General features: G+C 43.4%; 1 protein-coding gene across 5 annotated transcripts in view; it reads right to left on the bottom strand.

Moving 5' to 3' along the window:
* DIS3L2 (DIS3 like 3'-5' exoribonuclease 2) overlaps positions 1–18,154 on the bottom strand; it is a 183,139-nt gene that overhangs the window by 88,020 nt on the left and 76,965 nt on the right. For all 5 annotated transcript variants that reach the window (XM_071566546.1, XM_071566545.1, XM_071566550.1 and 2 more), the window contains 2 exons: positions 16,168–16,341; positions 774–853 (listed from right to left, as the gene is read on the bottom strand). In XM_071566546.1, coding sequence (XP_071422647.1) covers positions 774–853; positions 16,168–16,341 — 254 coding nt within the window. The remainder of the gene's footprint in view (positions 1–773; positions 854–16,167; positions 16,342–18,154) is intronic.

Genomic DNA, 18,154 nt, shown 5'->3' with positions numbered 1-18,154 from the left:
AAAAAAAAGGAAATTATGTCTTTGATATCATCATATTGCAATGATAAGCAAGAGCAAGACAAACTAAACCCACACCAAAAAAAATCACTTTATCTTCAGTATTAGTGGTGGATAGGCTAATCTAATCATGCAGTATTCAAACTAAATGAGCAGAACTTGGATAGCAAAGTAAGCTTACAAGAGAGAAGTTCCTTTGGTCGGAATCATCAAGATTTGGCTTCTGGAGCTTCACTTTCTGTTCTGTTGGCTTACAGCATTGTAAAAGTACAAATAAGGCAGAAGAGAAAGCTCAGAAGGGACTGAGAATCAAAACACAACTTATAAGGCACACTGTGCTCATCTGACAATTCCCGGCATCCCATAAACACCAAAAAACAATCCAGCCAGTGACCTCCAAAAAACTGGATCCTTTATCCATGGACTGCGTATGCAAGGTCAAAGTTCCACTAGACCTCAGTCTGCAGGACTGGGGCATTAGCGATTCAGTTGTAACTCCCAAAATGACAGGAGACAGCTGAGATCTGCTCCAATCAAATTACAGCTCTGTTTATGCAAAACACTCTGGCTCTGCATTTTCTGACACCAAGACTGAGTGCAGCTTGAAGATGTCTGCTCTAAGGTTTCTGAAAACAGGCAATTAAAACAACAAGAGAAAAATTAGTTTATTGCTCTACTTATATTTGGTAAAGAATACCTCAGGGCAAATTATAGATACAAATGTGTCAACAGATGAATACAAACATTACAAGTATTTTGTAAAATATAGCTCATACCGTCAGGGAGTTGTTTACAGGACAAAGCATCATCAAGATCTCTGGCAGTTGATGGGTCGATGGTGAAAATGCATTCTTTCCTATCCAAAGGGAAAAAAAAGGAAAATTTATCTCCCAGTCATGAAGAAGGTATCAAAACACAGAGCCCATCAGAGACATCCAGACAATAACAACGATGTTTTCAGAAGACTCTGCTGAAACACTTTCACATCTCATCTGAAGTCTGTATCTAATCTCCTAAAAAAAAAATGGATTTAGACAAGTCAATTTCCTTGGGTATTTTTCATTTTTCTTTTTGGTTTAACTGCTTGCTCTTAGCAGCTTTCATTTCATTACACATATTCCTCCACAAAAGCTAAACAATTTAGCCCATCAGGTTCACTACAAAGTAACAAGCAGGAAAAAGTCCTGATGCCTTGCAGCCAGAGTAAAAATAGATTGCTCCTAATTGCAAAGCTAAATGGAACACAAATAACCCCCATCCCCACGCAGCAGAGTGGATGTCACAGCATCTGACACTCCACAGGCACAGCTTGCATGGAGCAGAAGCACTGAAACTTGTACAGACCGAGCTGAACGGTGACAAAATTGAGAGTTTTGGTCACCATAAAGTCACCCAAGAGAAGCAGTACTTTATAACACCTACACTGCCAATTATGCACCAAAGGGAAAAGCAGATTGAAAGACGCAGAAAGAGTGAGCTCCACGTCAGCTCATTAGACCTTACAAATCAACTTGGTGCTCAGGAAAACTGAAAATCCTTTCAGATATGCTGTACTTGGCAGTACCTGGAATATTCAGCCCTGCCCTGATAGGCTGACATGCATATGTCCTGTAGCAGTGGGTGGCAGGAACACTGGGAACACACAAAGTTGGACCACAGATACTGTCTAGGGTCATGTAGATGGGACAAATAAAGCACCTGGCTCAGGAGAGTCTGGCCATCTGTGAGACCCAAAATCTGAAGCACTAAACAAATAAAACTTCCTGAACTCCTGCTCCAGGGCCTGCCTTCATCCTGGGCTGCCCAACTGCAACTTCTTGGCCAGACCCCTGGACTATAGCAGAGTTCACCCAAGCACTGTGAATGTGGGACTGGAGCTGAAGAGCAGTGAGAACAGTACAGGAATGGGTTTGCTGCTTTATTTTGCTTTCAGCTTAACCTTTAGAATAAGTTCAGCCCCTCCCTAGTCAAAAGATCCCTGAGCACAATGGTACAGGCCAAGGCTGCCAAGGAAGAGACCAGACTGCTGCTTTTCTTGTCTTCTCTTTGCCACAGGAAGACTCATATCACAATGCCAACTCCCTCCTAGAGATGCATAATGCACACACGGATTATTTTTCTTACAGCATAACCACTGTTATACTCCTGGGGTAGGAGAGGTGCAAAGGGAAAAATTGCAGCAAATTTTTAAAGGAGTAAGTGTCATATGGAATTAGCAAGTTTTATTCCTTTTGTATAGGTGCTCGCACAGTGAGAGTAATGTCCCCAACTCTTCACAGACCTACCACTTCAGTACTTAAATGCTCTGGGTGGTAGCTGCTGGTGTCAGACAGCTGGCAGTGTGTATTTATATAATTCCACCAGGCACACTAAACAGAGATTTTCAAAGACATAAAAATCAGCAAAGCACTTCACTGCCTTCCGAGACTTTGAAAATCTTTTGGAATATGCTGGCTTTCAGATTGGATAGCAAAGCTGCCTTAATCCCCAGATGCACGTTAAGTTTCTGATCCTTTGCATGCAACTAAACAAATTAAGAGACTGTGACACTGAAAGATATAAAATCTTTCAACTACACCGGGACTTTGATCTGTTGCTGCCTAGCTATCCAGCACCAGAAATCAACCAATTTTTAAAGGTTTGCAAACAACTTTACTTCCATAAATATAAATTCCTTAAAATTCCACTGAATGATGGAATTTCAGGATACTTCCACTCCAAAACACTGTGCAACTCTCTTTAAGGAGCCATGCAGACACAGACAGGCACTTCTAAAATAAAAGTAAGATGAGGACATGCATGTGTGCCAGCCTGCATGTATTTACAGCAGGTCCCACTAATGCACAAGGTATAAAATCCCATCAGCCACATCCAGTAAATCTTCTTTAAGTTGCTTCATTTAAAAGAGGCAACTGAATGGACACGAATAGCTTACTTCATCTGACAGGTGAACAAGAAAAAGGTTAAGAGCTTCTTCAAAGAGAATGTGGGTTCCTGTGTCAGGGGAATAGATAGTTTATCCCAGATGTTCGGGGCCTGCTACCACAAGCATCTGCCACCCATTGCGAATCACAGCTCCAGGCAGTTTAAAAATTAACAGACTGGTTTCAACAAAGTGCACATTTGCAGCCTGCCCTGGAAAGAAGAGAGGAGAAATACAGGGGTGCCAAATTCTGAACACATTTATACAATGGTGGCAACTAACTGGCTGCTTTGCTGAGATGTATTTGGCCAGTAAGGTCTATCACAGAGGCCAGTGGTGGCCCCAGTTCAGAGAGCTCAAACCTGTGGGGCCAGCAAGGCAGTCCCAGCCTCCCTGGGCAGTGCTTTGTGCTCAGGCTGCTGCCCTTCAGGACAAGCTGGCCAGGCTCTGAGCAGCCTTTCAGCAGGTGAACAGCAGGCACAGACAGCTCACAGCTCTCTGAGATACTTAAACTCACAGATGCAAAGCTGAAGAGAAGTGCAGGCAAATTCTGATTTAGTATTTCTCACCAGCTCAGATATGTTTAACCACCAGGCTCAGATCTGCCTCTCCTTTAAAACTACTCAAGGGACTTGGACTTGTAGCTTGTCACAGGCAGTTTATTCTAGGCACAGACTGCAAGGTGAGGTAAGAAAGTCACTGAGCAAGTAAAACAAGGAATGACACTCTGGCATAGAGATGCTGCAGAGCCCATGGCCAGGTAGTCAACGGGACAAGAAAAGCTGATCTGCAAGCAGGGCTCAAAGTTCACAGCAGTGAGATAATCCTGGCACAGGCAAACACCTCACTGAAGTTTTCTAAGTGAATTATGCTCACCAGTGACTACATTATAAAGTATAGTTAATTATATTTCTGGTTTTCAGTTTTTATTACTGGAGAAGTTTCAGATGGCTACAGGAACTGGGGCTGGCATGTGGGAAAGCAAATGATCCACTGAGTGGTGGAATGGCTGTGCTGAGCCCGAGGGCAGCACCCCACACATGCTCCACCAAGGCAAGGTCTCCCAGGAGGGTATGTTCTCAACTAGCTCCTCCTGCTTTTCCTCCAGGCCTAGTGGTATCACTTTTATCTTTGGGACACTGCAGAGGGCCATCTCTCATCCCAGAGAATCCAGCAAGGCAATGAGAAGCAAGGGGAGGACAGGCCGGGTGCGGGCAATGCACCCTCCCCACTGCTCTGCAAACTGTCCCCTCCCTTGGCACCCACAACAGCCACCCCTGCACACACCCCCAGGAGGACCCTGCAGGCAGCTGACAAAATCCACCTGGGTGAAGAAACAATATCGCTCTCAGCTATGTGGCAAGTCAGCCCTGTGAGGAGGAAGGAGCCATTCAAATTCCTCCCCTGACCAAACCGTCTGGCTGTGCAATACCCCAAAGGCTGTGGCAGGAGGGATCTTGGAGAGATCAGACCACTTTTCTGACTGTCATCAATAACAAGACCAACCTGCAGTGGTTTGTATGATTCAACTGCAAGGAACAGATTTTTATGCACCTGCTAAGATGTTGCTTAGGCCCAGAGCTATATACATGCACATTTGCACTGACCATGGGTAGATACAAATTGTCAGCTGTCTCCAGCTTCTGGAAGGGCTACCAAGGTGACCTTATGGGTTAAGGAGCTTGATTATCCTCCTCTCCCCCTTCTTTAAAGGCCCCAAAGGAGCCATCTCTCACTGGCATCTCACTTAATAGAAGTCTGGTTTATTCATTTCAAATTGTCAAGACATACTTTGTAAAAGTAAAGAGATGATCCAAGTCCACTTGTTCCAATATAACACACAATTTGGTTAAAGGAAAACAGTTTAGGAGACAGAGACACACAGAGTTAAGAGATTTTCTGGTCTTCATGTTGGAAAGAACTAGAGATGAACATGTGCCTTTAAGAAACCCCTAGCACTGATTGAAAACAACAATTTCAGTGTGGAAACTTCCACTTTTTACAGTACCCTCTTCATCCAAAACAGATGTTTAAAATGCCGGTTTGCAGAGGTGGACTTGCTCTGGCATGGACTTTCTGTCCATGGAAGAGTAAAATGTTTCCTCCCTCCTTGTGGCCAGAGCTTTCGAGCACTGAAGCAAGGCAATGCCTGCAGGACTTTGGGAGGATCAGGTGAACAACTTGCACTGAGCATGGTGGATGTGGCAAGCAAGAGCCAGGAAAGCACGAGCCACACAGACTGCCCAGACCTTTCCTGCCCTTGGCAGTGCTGACCCAGCCACCTCCTGCCCCAGGGCAGTGGCCAGGGCACGGCCAAAGCCAGCTCTGCCACCCTGCAAATCAACCACCCAGGGAAAAAATTGCAGGATAGAGCACTTAGTTTATTAGACAGTAACGACAGTGGCAACATGCACAGGCTGGTATATCAATCCTAACTTAAGGGAAGATAATTAAGTGCAGTTGCTCTTCGCACAGCTTCAGGAAGACTAATTAAAGTGGACAAGCATGTCTGCAGAGCAGTTAGTCTTTTTAGCTTTAACGGGACCTAAAATAAATGGCTAGTGCAGCAGTAAAGGTAAGATAAGTAGTTTGTTGGTGAGCTGGAATTACCATCATGGTAATTATAACGTTCACAGATCACAGGATCGCAACAGCAGTTTGTTTTCCTTTGTGCAAATACATACTTGTATGCAAAGGTATTCACAAACATCAGCAGAGAAAATACTGTAGAGTTGATGCTCTGAGGTTTGGTACAATATATCCATTTTTGTCAGTTAAAATGTTCATAATTCAACATTATCAGTTAGTTTGACCACAGAATATGAACACCTACAGCACAAAGAAATTACAAGTACCAATGGTCAGGGTGAAGAAACACTTCTTTGCTTGAGTGGAAGACTACTTGGATAAAGATGAAGCATTGCAACTGTAAGCAATGGGCTCAGGCTGTGTTTGAGGCAAAGTTTCTGGCATGGCTGGTTGTTGGGCAAAGTTTGGGTGTTACCACTGTGATTTTCTCTAAAAGCAGCTTGGTGCTGCTAATAGAGAAAAGCACCAGTTTGTACACAGTAGACAAAGCAGCACCCTGGAGATTCTGCTGAAACAACTCCATGGTCTTACCCCAGCCAGCAGCACACAGATGAGTCAACTCACCAGCGGAGCCCAGATTTTCACCACTAATGAATGACAACAACCATGAAAGATCAGTCCAGAGAACTGTATGTACACACTAGAGCACCAGAAAACCTTTCATGAAGCAAGATGTTGTCCTTACCAGCTGATGCAACCATTTGCAGGAGGCAGAAGTAAGCATGACACAGCTATAAAGGAATCAGGGAAAGCAAAGGATGGAGGAACTTCATCCCAGGCACTGTGAGCACAGGTCAGCTGGGCAGCCTAACCATGTGCCACAGATCACTACTCCTGGTCCTGGGTGCAGTCACCACCAACTTAAGTCACTTGGGCTAAAGCCCCAACTTCCCCATTCCCTGGAACTCAAGACTGCTCAGGGCTGAGGCCGTGGGCAGAATTTAGGCTGCCAGGTCTCACAAGAGAAAAAGAGCTGGGTGCCTTTGCAAGAAAACCAGAGCACATAAGAAATGGGCTGAGCAGGGATCCACCAAAAGTATTCCAACAAGAAACCTGAACACAAGGGTTGGAAGGGAAGGGAATGGAATAGAATAGAGCTATTTCAGTTGGAAGGGACCAACAACAATCATCTGGTCCAACTGCCTCACCAGTTCAGCACTGACCAAGTTAAAGAACATTGTCAAGGATATTCTCCAGACATCTCTGAAACACTGGCAGACTTGGGACACTGACCACCTCTCTAGGAGACTTGTTATAGTGTTTAACCACTCTCTTGGTAAGGAAATGCTTCCTAACATGCAGTCTAAATTTCCCTCAGTGCTGCTTAGAACCTCTCCTACACATCCTGTAACCCAGGAGAAGAGATCAGCACCTCCCTTTCCCCTTCTGTCTCAGGAAGCTGATAGAACTAAGGTACCTGAACCTTATTTAGCTCCCCACCACGACTCCCTCCCATGGAGAACTTTCAGATTGAAGAAGTTTCCCAAGATGTTTACTGGTCATTCATGAAGACCAGCACACCCAAAACAACTATAAAGAGAACAAAGAATACACCAGAAGCCACAGCACTCACTAGCCTGGAAAAGGTGACTGAAACCTGCTGTCTGGAATCCCAGCACTCAAGCACTGCACAACAGAAGATTCAAGCAGCTCAGGGCCTACACCCACGTGTGACATCCTGCCCTGCCCTGCCACAGACTGGGTGCTCATGGCCCACAGTCCTCCTGTCATCCAATGGATCCTGAAGCACCGAGTTGAATCTTGTGCAGGGGCATCGGCCTGTTTCCAAAGCCCAGACTGCTGCAGCTGGAGGTGAGACAGCAATGACCATAATTTTATTAAAGTTTCGGCAGTGCAAGCCTTCTTTACATTTGAGTATGTCAGTGGTACAGTACAAGTGACTGCATGTCTAGACACTTGCAGTGCATTTACATTCTTCTAGAGACTCCTTAGATTGTCCTGTCCTCTCCACTTTTTGAGTACATAAAATAGCCTGGTGGGAGTGAAAGCTCAGACTCCTGGTCCACCCTTATTAACTCCAGCTCAGAGATGGCATTTTAAAATTAAGCATAGCAAAGGCACTTTTAGAATCTTTAAGCTCTTGAGGTCGTTTCTAAGACCCTGCTGAGCTCCATCTTGCAAAGTTAGACAGACACCATTTCTCAGAGCTGGAAACAGTTGTTTTGATTTGGGAACAGGTATCCTAGAGCTGTCAACTCACTCCAGTGAATGCTACTAACATTTTTTCACACAACAATCCAATCGTTATAGCAACCACAAAAAAAAATCAATCTCGTTCTTCAATCACAAGTAAATCCAGCTCGACCACGGTGACTGTGCAGGTTTGTTATAAAGTGTCAGGAAGCATGGGACCAATCCTGCCAATATTCATCACTCAAATGGGATGAAGACCTCTTTCTCTGAGAGAAATTTCAGAGGCCAATCAGTGCCTGAACATTTCAGAGACTTCAACATTCCACTTCTAAAGACATCTATTACGTGTAGTGTCTACCACATTTGTCACACTTGATACTGGCAAATTTTATTTAAAACCCTGGAGTGGCTGCTTCCAAAACAGCCTCTTAAAAGGAATATATTTTAAAAACACATCTGCAACAGAAGTACCCTGACAAATCCCCAATGGCACTTTGAATGCCCTGCAACCCACTAACAAAGATACTTGACACATCACAAAACTCTTTTGGCATGGTGCATAAATTTCAAAATGAACCAAAATTATAAAATAATTGGAAGCAAAAACTACCCCCTCCAAACATTGAGTGCTGTAAGCCCCACAAAAATCCAGCACAGCATAAAATGCAATGAAAGCCCAAATTCCAACATTTAGCCAGTACTGTTCTTTTTAATTTCTCTGTGTTTATGTTTTAGCTAATGTCCTGTTCTGGTTCACAAAATAGACCTCAGTCCAAGAGAGCAGCTGACAATGACTCCTGATGCATTACACATCTCCAACAACCAGAATCAATTATTCCTTCTATTTATCCTTTTAACATTTCCTCTATATTTATACCCTCCAAGTAAGAGGGAAGATGAAAAAAAAAGAGCACTGCAGTATGGTAACATACCTATATGGCTTGAGCAGCCAACATATATATAAACGAGATCAGTCTCTGGGAGACCAAGCACCAGCAGTATTTCCCACAAGTCATGTAGTAATTGTGCCACAAATATAATGAGTTCTCTGCACCACCACTATCCCACGCAAGAAGGCAGAGTGTAATTGAAAATGCATTATATAAACTACCTTAATCATAGATGCACAGAGCTAGAAATGGGAGAGACATTAGGTCATCCAACCCCCATAGGTCAGAGCTGGGCTACTCATGACAATACATTTGCAAGGACTTTCTCCAGTATGGTATTAAGCATCTTTAGTGATGGTGTTTCCAGTGCTTTCTTTAGCAGTCTACACTACATTCTATTTTGGGCCGGATAGGAAAGGTTTCCTTTTTGTTTCACCTTACTTGTCCTCATAACACCCCTTTCTATCTTCCCACCACCATAAATGATTCTCATTTTTTCATTTTGGTCCACATATTTTTAACTATCAACTACTATATCTTTCACGAACTCCTAGTTTCAGTGTTGGCAAATACACATTGAACAGTTAATCCTTCCTTGTAAATCAATCCCTTATCTCCCAGAATATTTTTGTTAGTCTTTTCTAGACTGTCCCACTTCTAATCCAGGCTGTGATATCTCCAGGACAACTGTGCCTCATACACCTGCATGTGTGCCATCTATATTATGATTTATGGGTTGCTGGGCTTTTTATTTTTTTACGGAATGAGGATCTGAGAATAAGCTGATCACAAAGATCCAATCACCCAAAAACATCGGGACAGATGGACAGCCCAAAGCATGGTTAGATTGCTCCATCAGAGTGGAGCCATGAGGAAAACATTGTTCCCTGTAACAACCAGCACAGCTGGTTAGAACACGGTGCTGTAATGCCAAGGTTGTGGGTTCAATCCCTGTATGAGCCATTCACATAAGAGCTGGACTCAACACTTTCTTCTGCTCATCAAAACCCCATCCTGTGATCCAGTGGAATCTAGTAAGGAACAGACACATTCTCAAATTTATTTGAGATTTTTTCCTCATCTTCCCTTGTTATTCTCTCTGTTCTCTCTTCACCTAGGGAGGAACACACAACCTAGGCACAAAAGTTATTACTGTTTTCCATAACTAACCAGATTCCTAAGAAAGCAAGCTCAGGTGTGATGGCCTACAAGATCGGAAAGCAATAATCCTGTCCAACCACACACCATCAATTCTACTTGAAGCTGCACTTCCAATGGTCACATGCACCTTCCTGTATGGAAAAAGAGAGGTGAAGTTGCCAACATGTCTGTGTACACCAGCCACTGGTAACAACAGTGTCTGAAAGCACAGACCATGCATCATTTTGTACAAAATTGTGTCACCACAATTGCTGTAGCTATACAGTAGTAGAAAGTGTTGTGAAAATAGAGAAGAGGACCCAAAGAAGCCAACCAGCAGCTGAATCACATCACTCTGACAGCAGCACCATATTTACTCACAGTTTTACTCAGCTAATGGGAGAGAATGGAGCTATTGTGAACTTTCCTCATTGGTCCAAGGATAGAGTTCCCCAGAGTGCCTGGACAGCAGAAGTACCCAGAGTGGGTACAATCATCATCACCATGTTCTGGAATCAGCCCTGTTACAGGGGGACTGGATCTGATATACTTAGACACCACTAAGTAATCCTTTGTATGCCATGTATCTCTCTATGGAGAACATTTAATTAGTCACAGAACAGCTCAGTGAGAGAGCAGAGATTATAATCTGTCCCTGTTTGTGTCTCCACTCCACACTAACACTCAGTTCTGCAGCAATGTTGCTTCAATGTTTGCTAAATAAGTAATTTCTTAGTTTCCATCAGAAACCAGAGCATTTTTACATATCCTATTATAGCTGAGTAAGACTTGCTCTACTTAACTCTAGTTTTTTTTGTAGTGGAAAATCTCCAAGAAACAAGCTTTTTAATGATGTTCTATCTGACTTGTACTCATTTCTAACTAAAGTTGTCCACCTGCCTTGAAAAGACATCTGTTTCAGAGGCTGACTGCTTTCCTTCAACACCCCTTGCACAGCTCAAGGTTGACATTTTTACCATCACCTCTAATTTTATCAGCCAGTAATCTTCTTGGGCACCCACAGCAAAGGCCATGCTGACAAACCCTCACTGTACACACTGCTAATCCCTGTTACCAGTTGTAACACCCCTCAAGAAGCAAATACATAGTGGGCAGAACTGCAGGGCAGGTACCAGCAGTGCTACAGAGCTTCCCTTGCCAGGCCAGAGCACCTCTGCTCTTCTTCCCTTATCAACCAAAGGAAGGATACCACATTTCTGAATGGGCAGCCAAAATTACAATTCAGCCTTCAATAACTTGGATCAGTTGCAATTGAGGTCACATGTTGAAACACCAAGATACAAATTTTAACTGAAAGCTTCATTGCATTCGAGCACTTTGTCTGCCAAGAGCAAAGTTCATTAACTCTGCCCTGCAAGGGAAGCAAGTCAGCACTAATTGTCTCCTGCCAGTGCAGTGGATCCTTGCTGTCCCCAGGTCTGAAGCCTTTCAGGCCTTTTAGCCCTGTGGGAGGAACGGACAGTCACACTGCCACTCACAGGGACCTCAGCAGAGAAACAGGCTGATGGGACTCTCATGAAGCTCAAAGGGAAGAGTCCTGTACATGGGGAGGAATAACCCTGTGCACCAGTACAGGCTGGGGAACAACCAGCTGGAAAGTGGCTTGGCAAGAAAGGACCTGGAGTCCTGATGAACAAGCTAAACATGAGCCAACATGGCACTGTGGCAAAGTTGGTCAACAGCCTCCTGGGCTGCATTAGGAAATGCTGCCACAAGGTCAAAGCACGTGTTCCTTCAATCCTTCCCCTCTACTTGGCATTGGTGAGACCACAGCTGGAGTGCTGTGTCCAGTTCTGGGCTCCCCAGTACCAGGAAGACATCAACACACTGGTGCAAGTTTGCTGAAGAGCCTTAATGCTGATAAAGAAATCAGAGCATCCAACCTACAATGAAAGACTGAGAGAGCTGGGACTGTTCATCTTTGAGAAGAAAAGGCTCAGGCAGGGAGACGTTTTCAACATGAAAATACACCTGACAGTGGGGAGCAAAGAAGACAGAGCCAGACAGTTTTCAGTCATATCCTGCAACAGGAGAAGAGCTAATGGGCACAAAACACTCTATTCACAAAACATTCTATTTAAAGGTGAAAAAATATACATTTTTCTGAACCCCAGAACATGTTCCTCAGAGGGTTGTGGAACCTTTATCTTTGGAGATATCCAAACCCCTGAGCAGCCTGCTCTAGCTGACCCTGGTTTCAGCAAAGGAGCTGATGATCTCCAAAGCAACCTGAACCATTTGGTGATTCTCAGGAGCTCAGCCCTGCTCAGCTGAAGTCAGTTCTTTTCTGCTCCTCAGAACACATCCATCTTGTAGGTATTTCAGAGTTCCCTGCCACAGCACCCTTTCTCTGCTCAGTATTTTTAGCTCATTGTTTTGTATTTTGCCAGCTGAGAAACTGCAGTTTGTAATTTTACCTTCAGCTTCATATTTCTTCTTAAAAGTGAATACAATGTCCTGTTTATAATAATAAAATCACTAGTTGGCAGGATGACATCAAATGGAAAAAGAGAAAGCAACTGGAAAATTTAGAGCAAGCAATTTTGAGTGCCAAGTTTCACATTTGTAATAGTCCAGCAGAGGTCAACAGGCTCACTTATTATTAGGCAAATGGTAAAGAAATAGATATCCTCTGGTTCTTCCATGTTAGACTATATAAACCATCTCTTCTTAAACAGGTTTTAATGCTTTCCAAAAGAGTGATGTTATACATTTTCCACAGTAACACCAACAATGGGAGACAAGCAAAAGGCAGAACTGCTTTGCAAAGAACAGCCTTTTTTCTCTTTCCAATATTTAGGTTTTTGTTTCCCACTATGATTGGACTTTCCTGGCTTTAGTTGCTTGCCCCAGTTAAGCAGTAAAGGAAACAAAAAGATATGAATGAAATTAGAAACATTTGGAATGAGTCTTAGAAATAGCTTTTGGGTTTCTTAGATTCCTGGCTACACCTCTCCAAGTGGCCTCCTCCTCCTCTACCCCCAGCTCCTGCAACCACCTCTGAAATTTGTATTTCCTTCTTTGCCCTGACCTCTCTTCTCTTCAGGGGCTGTATTTTGTACCACACCATCAAACACTGTGGAAAGCAAACAAGGAAATGAAAATGACATGTTGCAACACTGGAGAAGTACGGAAAATGGCTGAAACTTTGCACCCGTCAACATTCTCTATGACACTAATCCTCCAGTGTTTCCCTAAAAACAGAAACCAAACACTCTCAAACTTCTAGTGAAACAAATACCAATTCCAGTCAACCTGAACAATAAAATGAGAACTCTGGTCCTATCTGTATTATCACATTTAAAGTCTCTGGAAGGAAACTTTCCTCAATCACACTGTCTTGATACTTCAGGAACCTTCATGCTCTCTGTAAAACCAACTGCAGGATGCAGAGCCAACACTTAATACTGGCCTAGTGCTTTTCACTGCAAGTTTTGGGTGCTCTTTAGAAACAAGTAAGCTGGAAGTGTCCATGAAATACTCCTCCAATTTCAAAAATAAACTCTTGCAGGTAAAAAGCAGATGTCCATGGCAAAACTGTGCAAAAGTGGCAGAGCAGAATGTTAAATCAGCTCAAACATTTCAAAACCATGCACGAGGTTTGGAACTTTTCTGCCTTAAGTAATACTGAAATATTATGGAAAGCTTTCTTTGTCAGCTATTGCTGGAGAAATGAGGGGAAAAAATACCTCTTGGAGGCAATTCTGCAAGGCTGTGTAGGTGAGATCACAGCTGCTAAACAAGCAGAATACCCATGGCAAGAACAGGCTTCCTGTAAAACTGAAAGACTTGCAGGAAGATAAAGGAACATATTTACAAGATGGCACAGACAAAATACCTTTCCCTCTTGCCCAGCCTTAGCAGTTGGTGAAACACATTGTCTCACTTTCCTCTCAAACTGTGCTCACAAACACCTCCAGTGCAGAACCTCCATGCTCCATACACCGACACACACCCAGTCACGCTCAGGACACTGGTGGGCAGAACACAGAAGTTTTGCCTTTTGAGGAGGAAAGAGTCATTTCCCAAGATGAAGGGAAACCAGGAAAAGTTATCTCCGGAAGAGGAAACACACAAAAATACAAGACTTTCCTTGTGTCTCAGTTCCAAATCTCACAATCCTAATGGCTGAAAATTTACAGCCCTGTGTACAGAACTGAAGAGGATTTACTAGAGATGGAAGTACTTGAAGCCAAACTTAATGTGTGTTTACAGTAGTCAGGTGAGCAATGTATAAACTGAATTAGGATGAGCTCTTTAAAAGTGTTAACACAGTTGTAGTTTCAGGAGAAAAGATGAGTATTTCACAGTAATTTATTTGATATCATACCCTCAGACTGCACTGTAATCTGGGGAGCCTGAGAGACCAACATGCACAAAGCACAGCAAAGATGGGCACTCAGAGGGTGGGTGTCATCACACAGTGTGGGCGTCCCTGGAAAACAAGGCACAACTCCCGTGTACACCCAGAGCAGATGCCCAGGCTCAGGTGCCAGCCTGGCCCTGTGTGCTGGCTCTTTCTAGGACACTGCAGACCACACAACACTTGCAGCTGACAATGTGAAAGCCAGTATCTGATAGCAAGATAAGGCCACGTGACCCTGGCACTTGTCAAGAACAGTCTCTCAAGGTCTGATGGGTGGGACCCATCACCTGTAGAATTCACAGTGCATTGACTAATAAAACTCCTTTTTTTTCTGGATAGACAAACCTCTTTCTGTGAGGAAACAACAAGGAAGACCTGTATTTTACTTTTCATAACTAGAAATCTCACGTTATCTCCATATGTTTTTAGACCACAGACTGTTTAGTCAGCAGTGTGGCAGTTGGCATTAAAAGGATTAGTAAATTCAGCTCAAATAATTGCCTTAAAAACTTTCAGTGTTAAATGTTTATATTTGAGAGGATCAAAAGGAAATCTACTTTGTAGTGTGTACTGTGGTCAGGAAGGGGCAGAGAGGGATTTAAATGGCTTAACTGCAAAACTGTTATCACCTTGATAAGTCCCAGTGTAATAATTCAGTAATAAAAGCAAGAAATGCACTTGCAATTTCTTTCCAAAACCGATTGTCTGACTGGAGACAAGTCAAGCTCTTTATTTGCTTAAAAGAACTTGGTCAGAAGAAACAGAGAATGCTACCAAACTGTAGTGAAGAATATAAAAATAAGCACTTTTCAGTGACTTCTGAATGGCAGCACTGAGTATCGTTTTGTTTTTTTTTTTAAGCTACTCGAAGCCTACAGTCTGGAACTGGTACCTGAGTTAGCACAAGTCAATCAGGAGTGTGATTCTCCTCTAAATCACTCTATTGTATGGCAATGGAAATCCAGAAAGCTGAAGCAGGAAGGAGGCTGCAGGTTCCAGAACAGGATGAGGTCCAAAGTAACACCTGGAGTGCAGGTACAGATACAAACGGCTGCAGTTTATCAACTGATCTGCTCAAATTGCTAATGTCCATGCCAATAACACAGATAAACAAAGGGGGGGCAGAGCTTGCTGCACACAGGCAGGTGCTTGCACCAGTGCAGTGTCTTGAGGAATTAGGCTCACAGGGCTGCTTCATCTCAGCAATACACAAGAAAGTAATTAATCATTCCAACTTAGACAGGATGTTCCAGTATAAACAAGGGTGGGAGTAGAACACACCATATCTTCTTAATAATGCATTTACTGTTTTGTTTTCCTGTTTCTTCCTTTATTGCAAAGTGAGATTCTAAACATTTCATTTTTCTTTGGTCTTTACATCTTTTCTAGGAGGACATCTCTGAAATCTGACGCTTTGAAGTGCAGCAAATCCACTAGTTTTGGGTAGTTCAGCAATGTCAGAGTGTCGACCACCCAACAGACTGTGGAGTTGCTGAAAGCTGGTGGGAGCATCACCAAGTTGCAGGGATGGCTAATGTGAAGGAGGTGGACAGCAGAGCTGCTGAGCTGCAGTGAGAGACTGCATTTGCCAGCTGCTAACCTGATCTAGAGCCATCACAAACTCTACCTGACACCAGCTCCGCAAAATAGGGAAATACGTTGAGACTAGACAGGAAAACACAGAGGACAGTCTCTACCTGTGCTTAAGTTTCAAAGTAACAATGTCCAAGATCATTTGATCTGCCAGGCATTCAGAAAATCTCTGCTATAAAACTACCACTAAAATACATAATACATTCCAGACAAAAACATAAACCTTTCAGATTAGGTGCCAAACACGAAATTTTCAGTTTTTAATAGTACTTTTGAGAAAAAGTCTCTTTGCCTCAGAAAACACTTCTTCAAATAACTGATCTTCTGGGTTTGTAGGTACTTTGAAAAGCAGTTTGTTTCCATGCTTTCTAGCACAGGTAAGGTATAACACAGCACATGTCAGTACCTCTACAAAGTGTGATGAAAGCAAAACAAAACAGCACAGCCCTGCTCCAACCCCAGAAGGAGTGTTAGACCATGCCTTTCATCATTACCTTAAATCTCTTCTTTTGGTCAGCTCTTCTTGTGAGATAACCCAGGGCAGGTTCTGGGGAAGACATTCCAGGGCTTCAGGAGAAAAGTCAGAGAAATCCACACCATACTCCATCAGGATCCCTTCTGTTTCTGGCTCAATCTCCCCAGCTTGCCCAAGACTTTTGCACAACTGCCTGCAGAAAAAAAGAGATGCTTTTTTAAAGTGCATAATTACTACTATCATGTTGTTGCTGTCCCCACTGAGAGGCTGCTGAGCCCTCAAATACACTCTGTCACCCATTTACTTCTCCCTGAGTTTTGGCAGAGGACTTAGAAGGAATTCCAACCGTACCAAGACTTGTGTCTGCTGGAGATGCAAACCTCTCAGGTGACAGTACCCTGGGCTGTTTCATCCATCTCATCTGAAGATGTTTTATACTAGGTTTTTGCAGAGATGAGAAAGTTTCCAGTTTTAGAGAAAAATACATCCAGCAGGGCTAAGAAAAGCATAGCCTTCCACATGGGCAGCTCCAGCTTTACACACAGCTGGCTCCTTTAAGATTCTCTTTCCTCTCCTCACCGCTGAAAAAGGTGACTCACTCCACTACCCTAAATGAAGAACAGATTCACACCAGATCCCAGAGAGCTCCACGGAAGTCAGCTCCCAGGGAGCTCCATACACTGCTCTCAATTCCAAAGGATATGCCTGGGCAAATCAATGCCCTGTGAAGACAGTAGATTGAAGAACCCTTACTGCCTTCCTTACCAGAGTCGCACACACAGACACGCCCACAGATCATTTTTCCAACCATTTTCCAGGCTCTTTCCAGGACCTCAGCATTCCCAGTAGTTTGTCCCTCCTTTCCTGGCTAAGCAGAAGCCTCTGAACCAGGACCTGACTGGAGAGGAGTCAACGAACTAGAAGCAAGTCACAGACAGGGGAAATTGTCCCTGCCATGCTAACCGGTCCTTGATGAAGGATTCTGTACACGTGTGGATGAGGCTGCTGCTCTGTCATGCTTAGAGAAAGTTTCCATCTGCTCCAGTGCAAACCCCAGGACACATTTGTCTGGCAGCTCTGGAGTCAAACAAGCACTCAGCTCTGGACACTGCAAAACAGGACTCCAAAGGAGAGAGACACTTGTTCCTTCCCCAGCTGGTCACAAATACCCCATGAGAACCTACACCCCATGGTGGCTCCCCTTGTCCTCTTTCTCACCTCTTTATTGCTCTACAGTACACAGAGTGAAATTATTTTTTATTTTTTAATATACCTCCATTAGGGCAAATGGCACATTAGAGTCAACAGAGATAATGTTCTTGACCCAAGAAAATTACAACTGAAATTAAGGCAAATCTATCAAAATATGACACAAAAGAGAGGGATAATAACACAGAGCAAAACCAGCCACTCTAATAAGTGTTTTTCCACTGCATAAAATACACAATCATTATATATTGATCCTTCTGCTTTGATTCCAGTGAGTGAGAACAGACACTAATTACTTTCCTAAATTGGGGCCAAAACAGTGCACTTGTTATTTGGATGAGCAAGATGGTCTCAAGGCTTCAAATGTGCCATAAACCCACAGAACAAACCCCAAATTTGCAGCGCAAGCAAGCCCATCTTCTTTATGGGAGCAAAGCTCTCTCTTCACAACGGGAAGGGCTGTGTAATAAACCTGTCACATTGTGTAATATGCTGGAAAGGATTGTGCGCTTCGTGGTGTGGTAAATTGTAGAGTTCACATCGTCTAGCTTTAAAATAAAAATGAAAACAAGGATAAAAGATATTTCCCTCCATTGTTTCAATTTTATGTACAAACTGTATGGCAGAAATACGTGCGCATTTGGCATCGTGGCTGAGTTCTCTGTTCCTGCAGCTGGGTCCCAGTCTAATCCTTATTTTAATGTAAATAAATGAGGCATCAGTTTTATCTCTCTCTCTCTCAGCAGTAACAATAAACCAGAGAAATCATCACTTCATTTCCAGCGTCTAGTGCGGAG

Source organism: Pithys albifrons, chromosome 11 (genome assembly GCF_047495875.1).
Source record: "Pithys albifrons albifrons isolate INPA30051 chromosome 11, PitAlb_v1, whole genome shotgun sequence".
Taxonomy (NCBI): domain Eukaryota; kingdom Metazoa; phylum Chordata; class Aves; order Passeriformes; family Thamnophilidae; genus Pithys; species Pithys albifrons.
The sequence above is the reverse complement of the archived record's forward strand: the minus strand, read 5'-3'. Positions and strand labels throughout refer to the sequence as shown.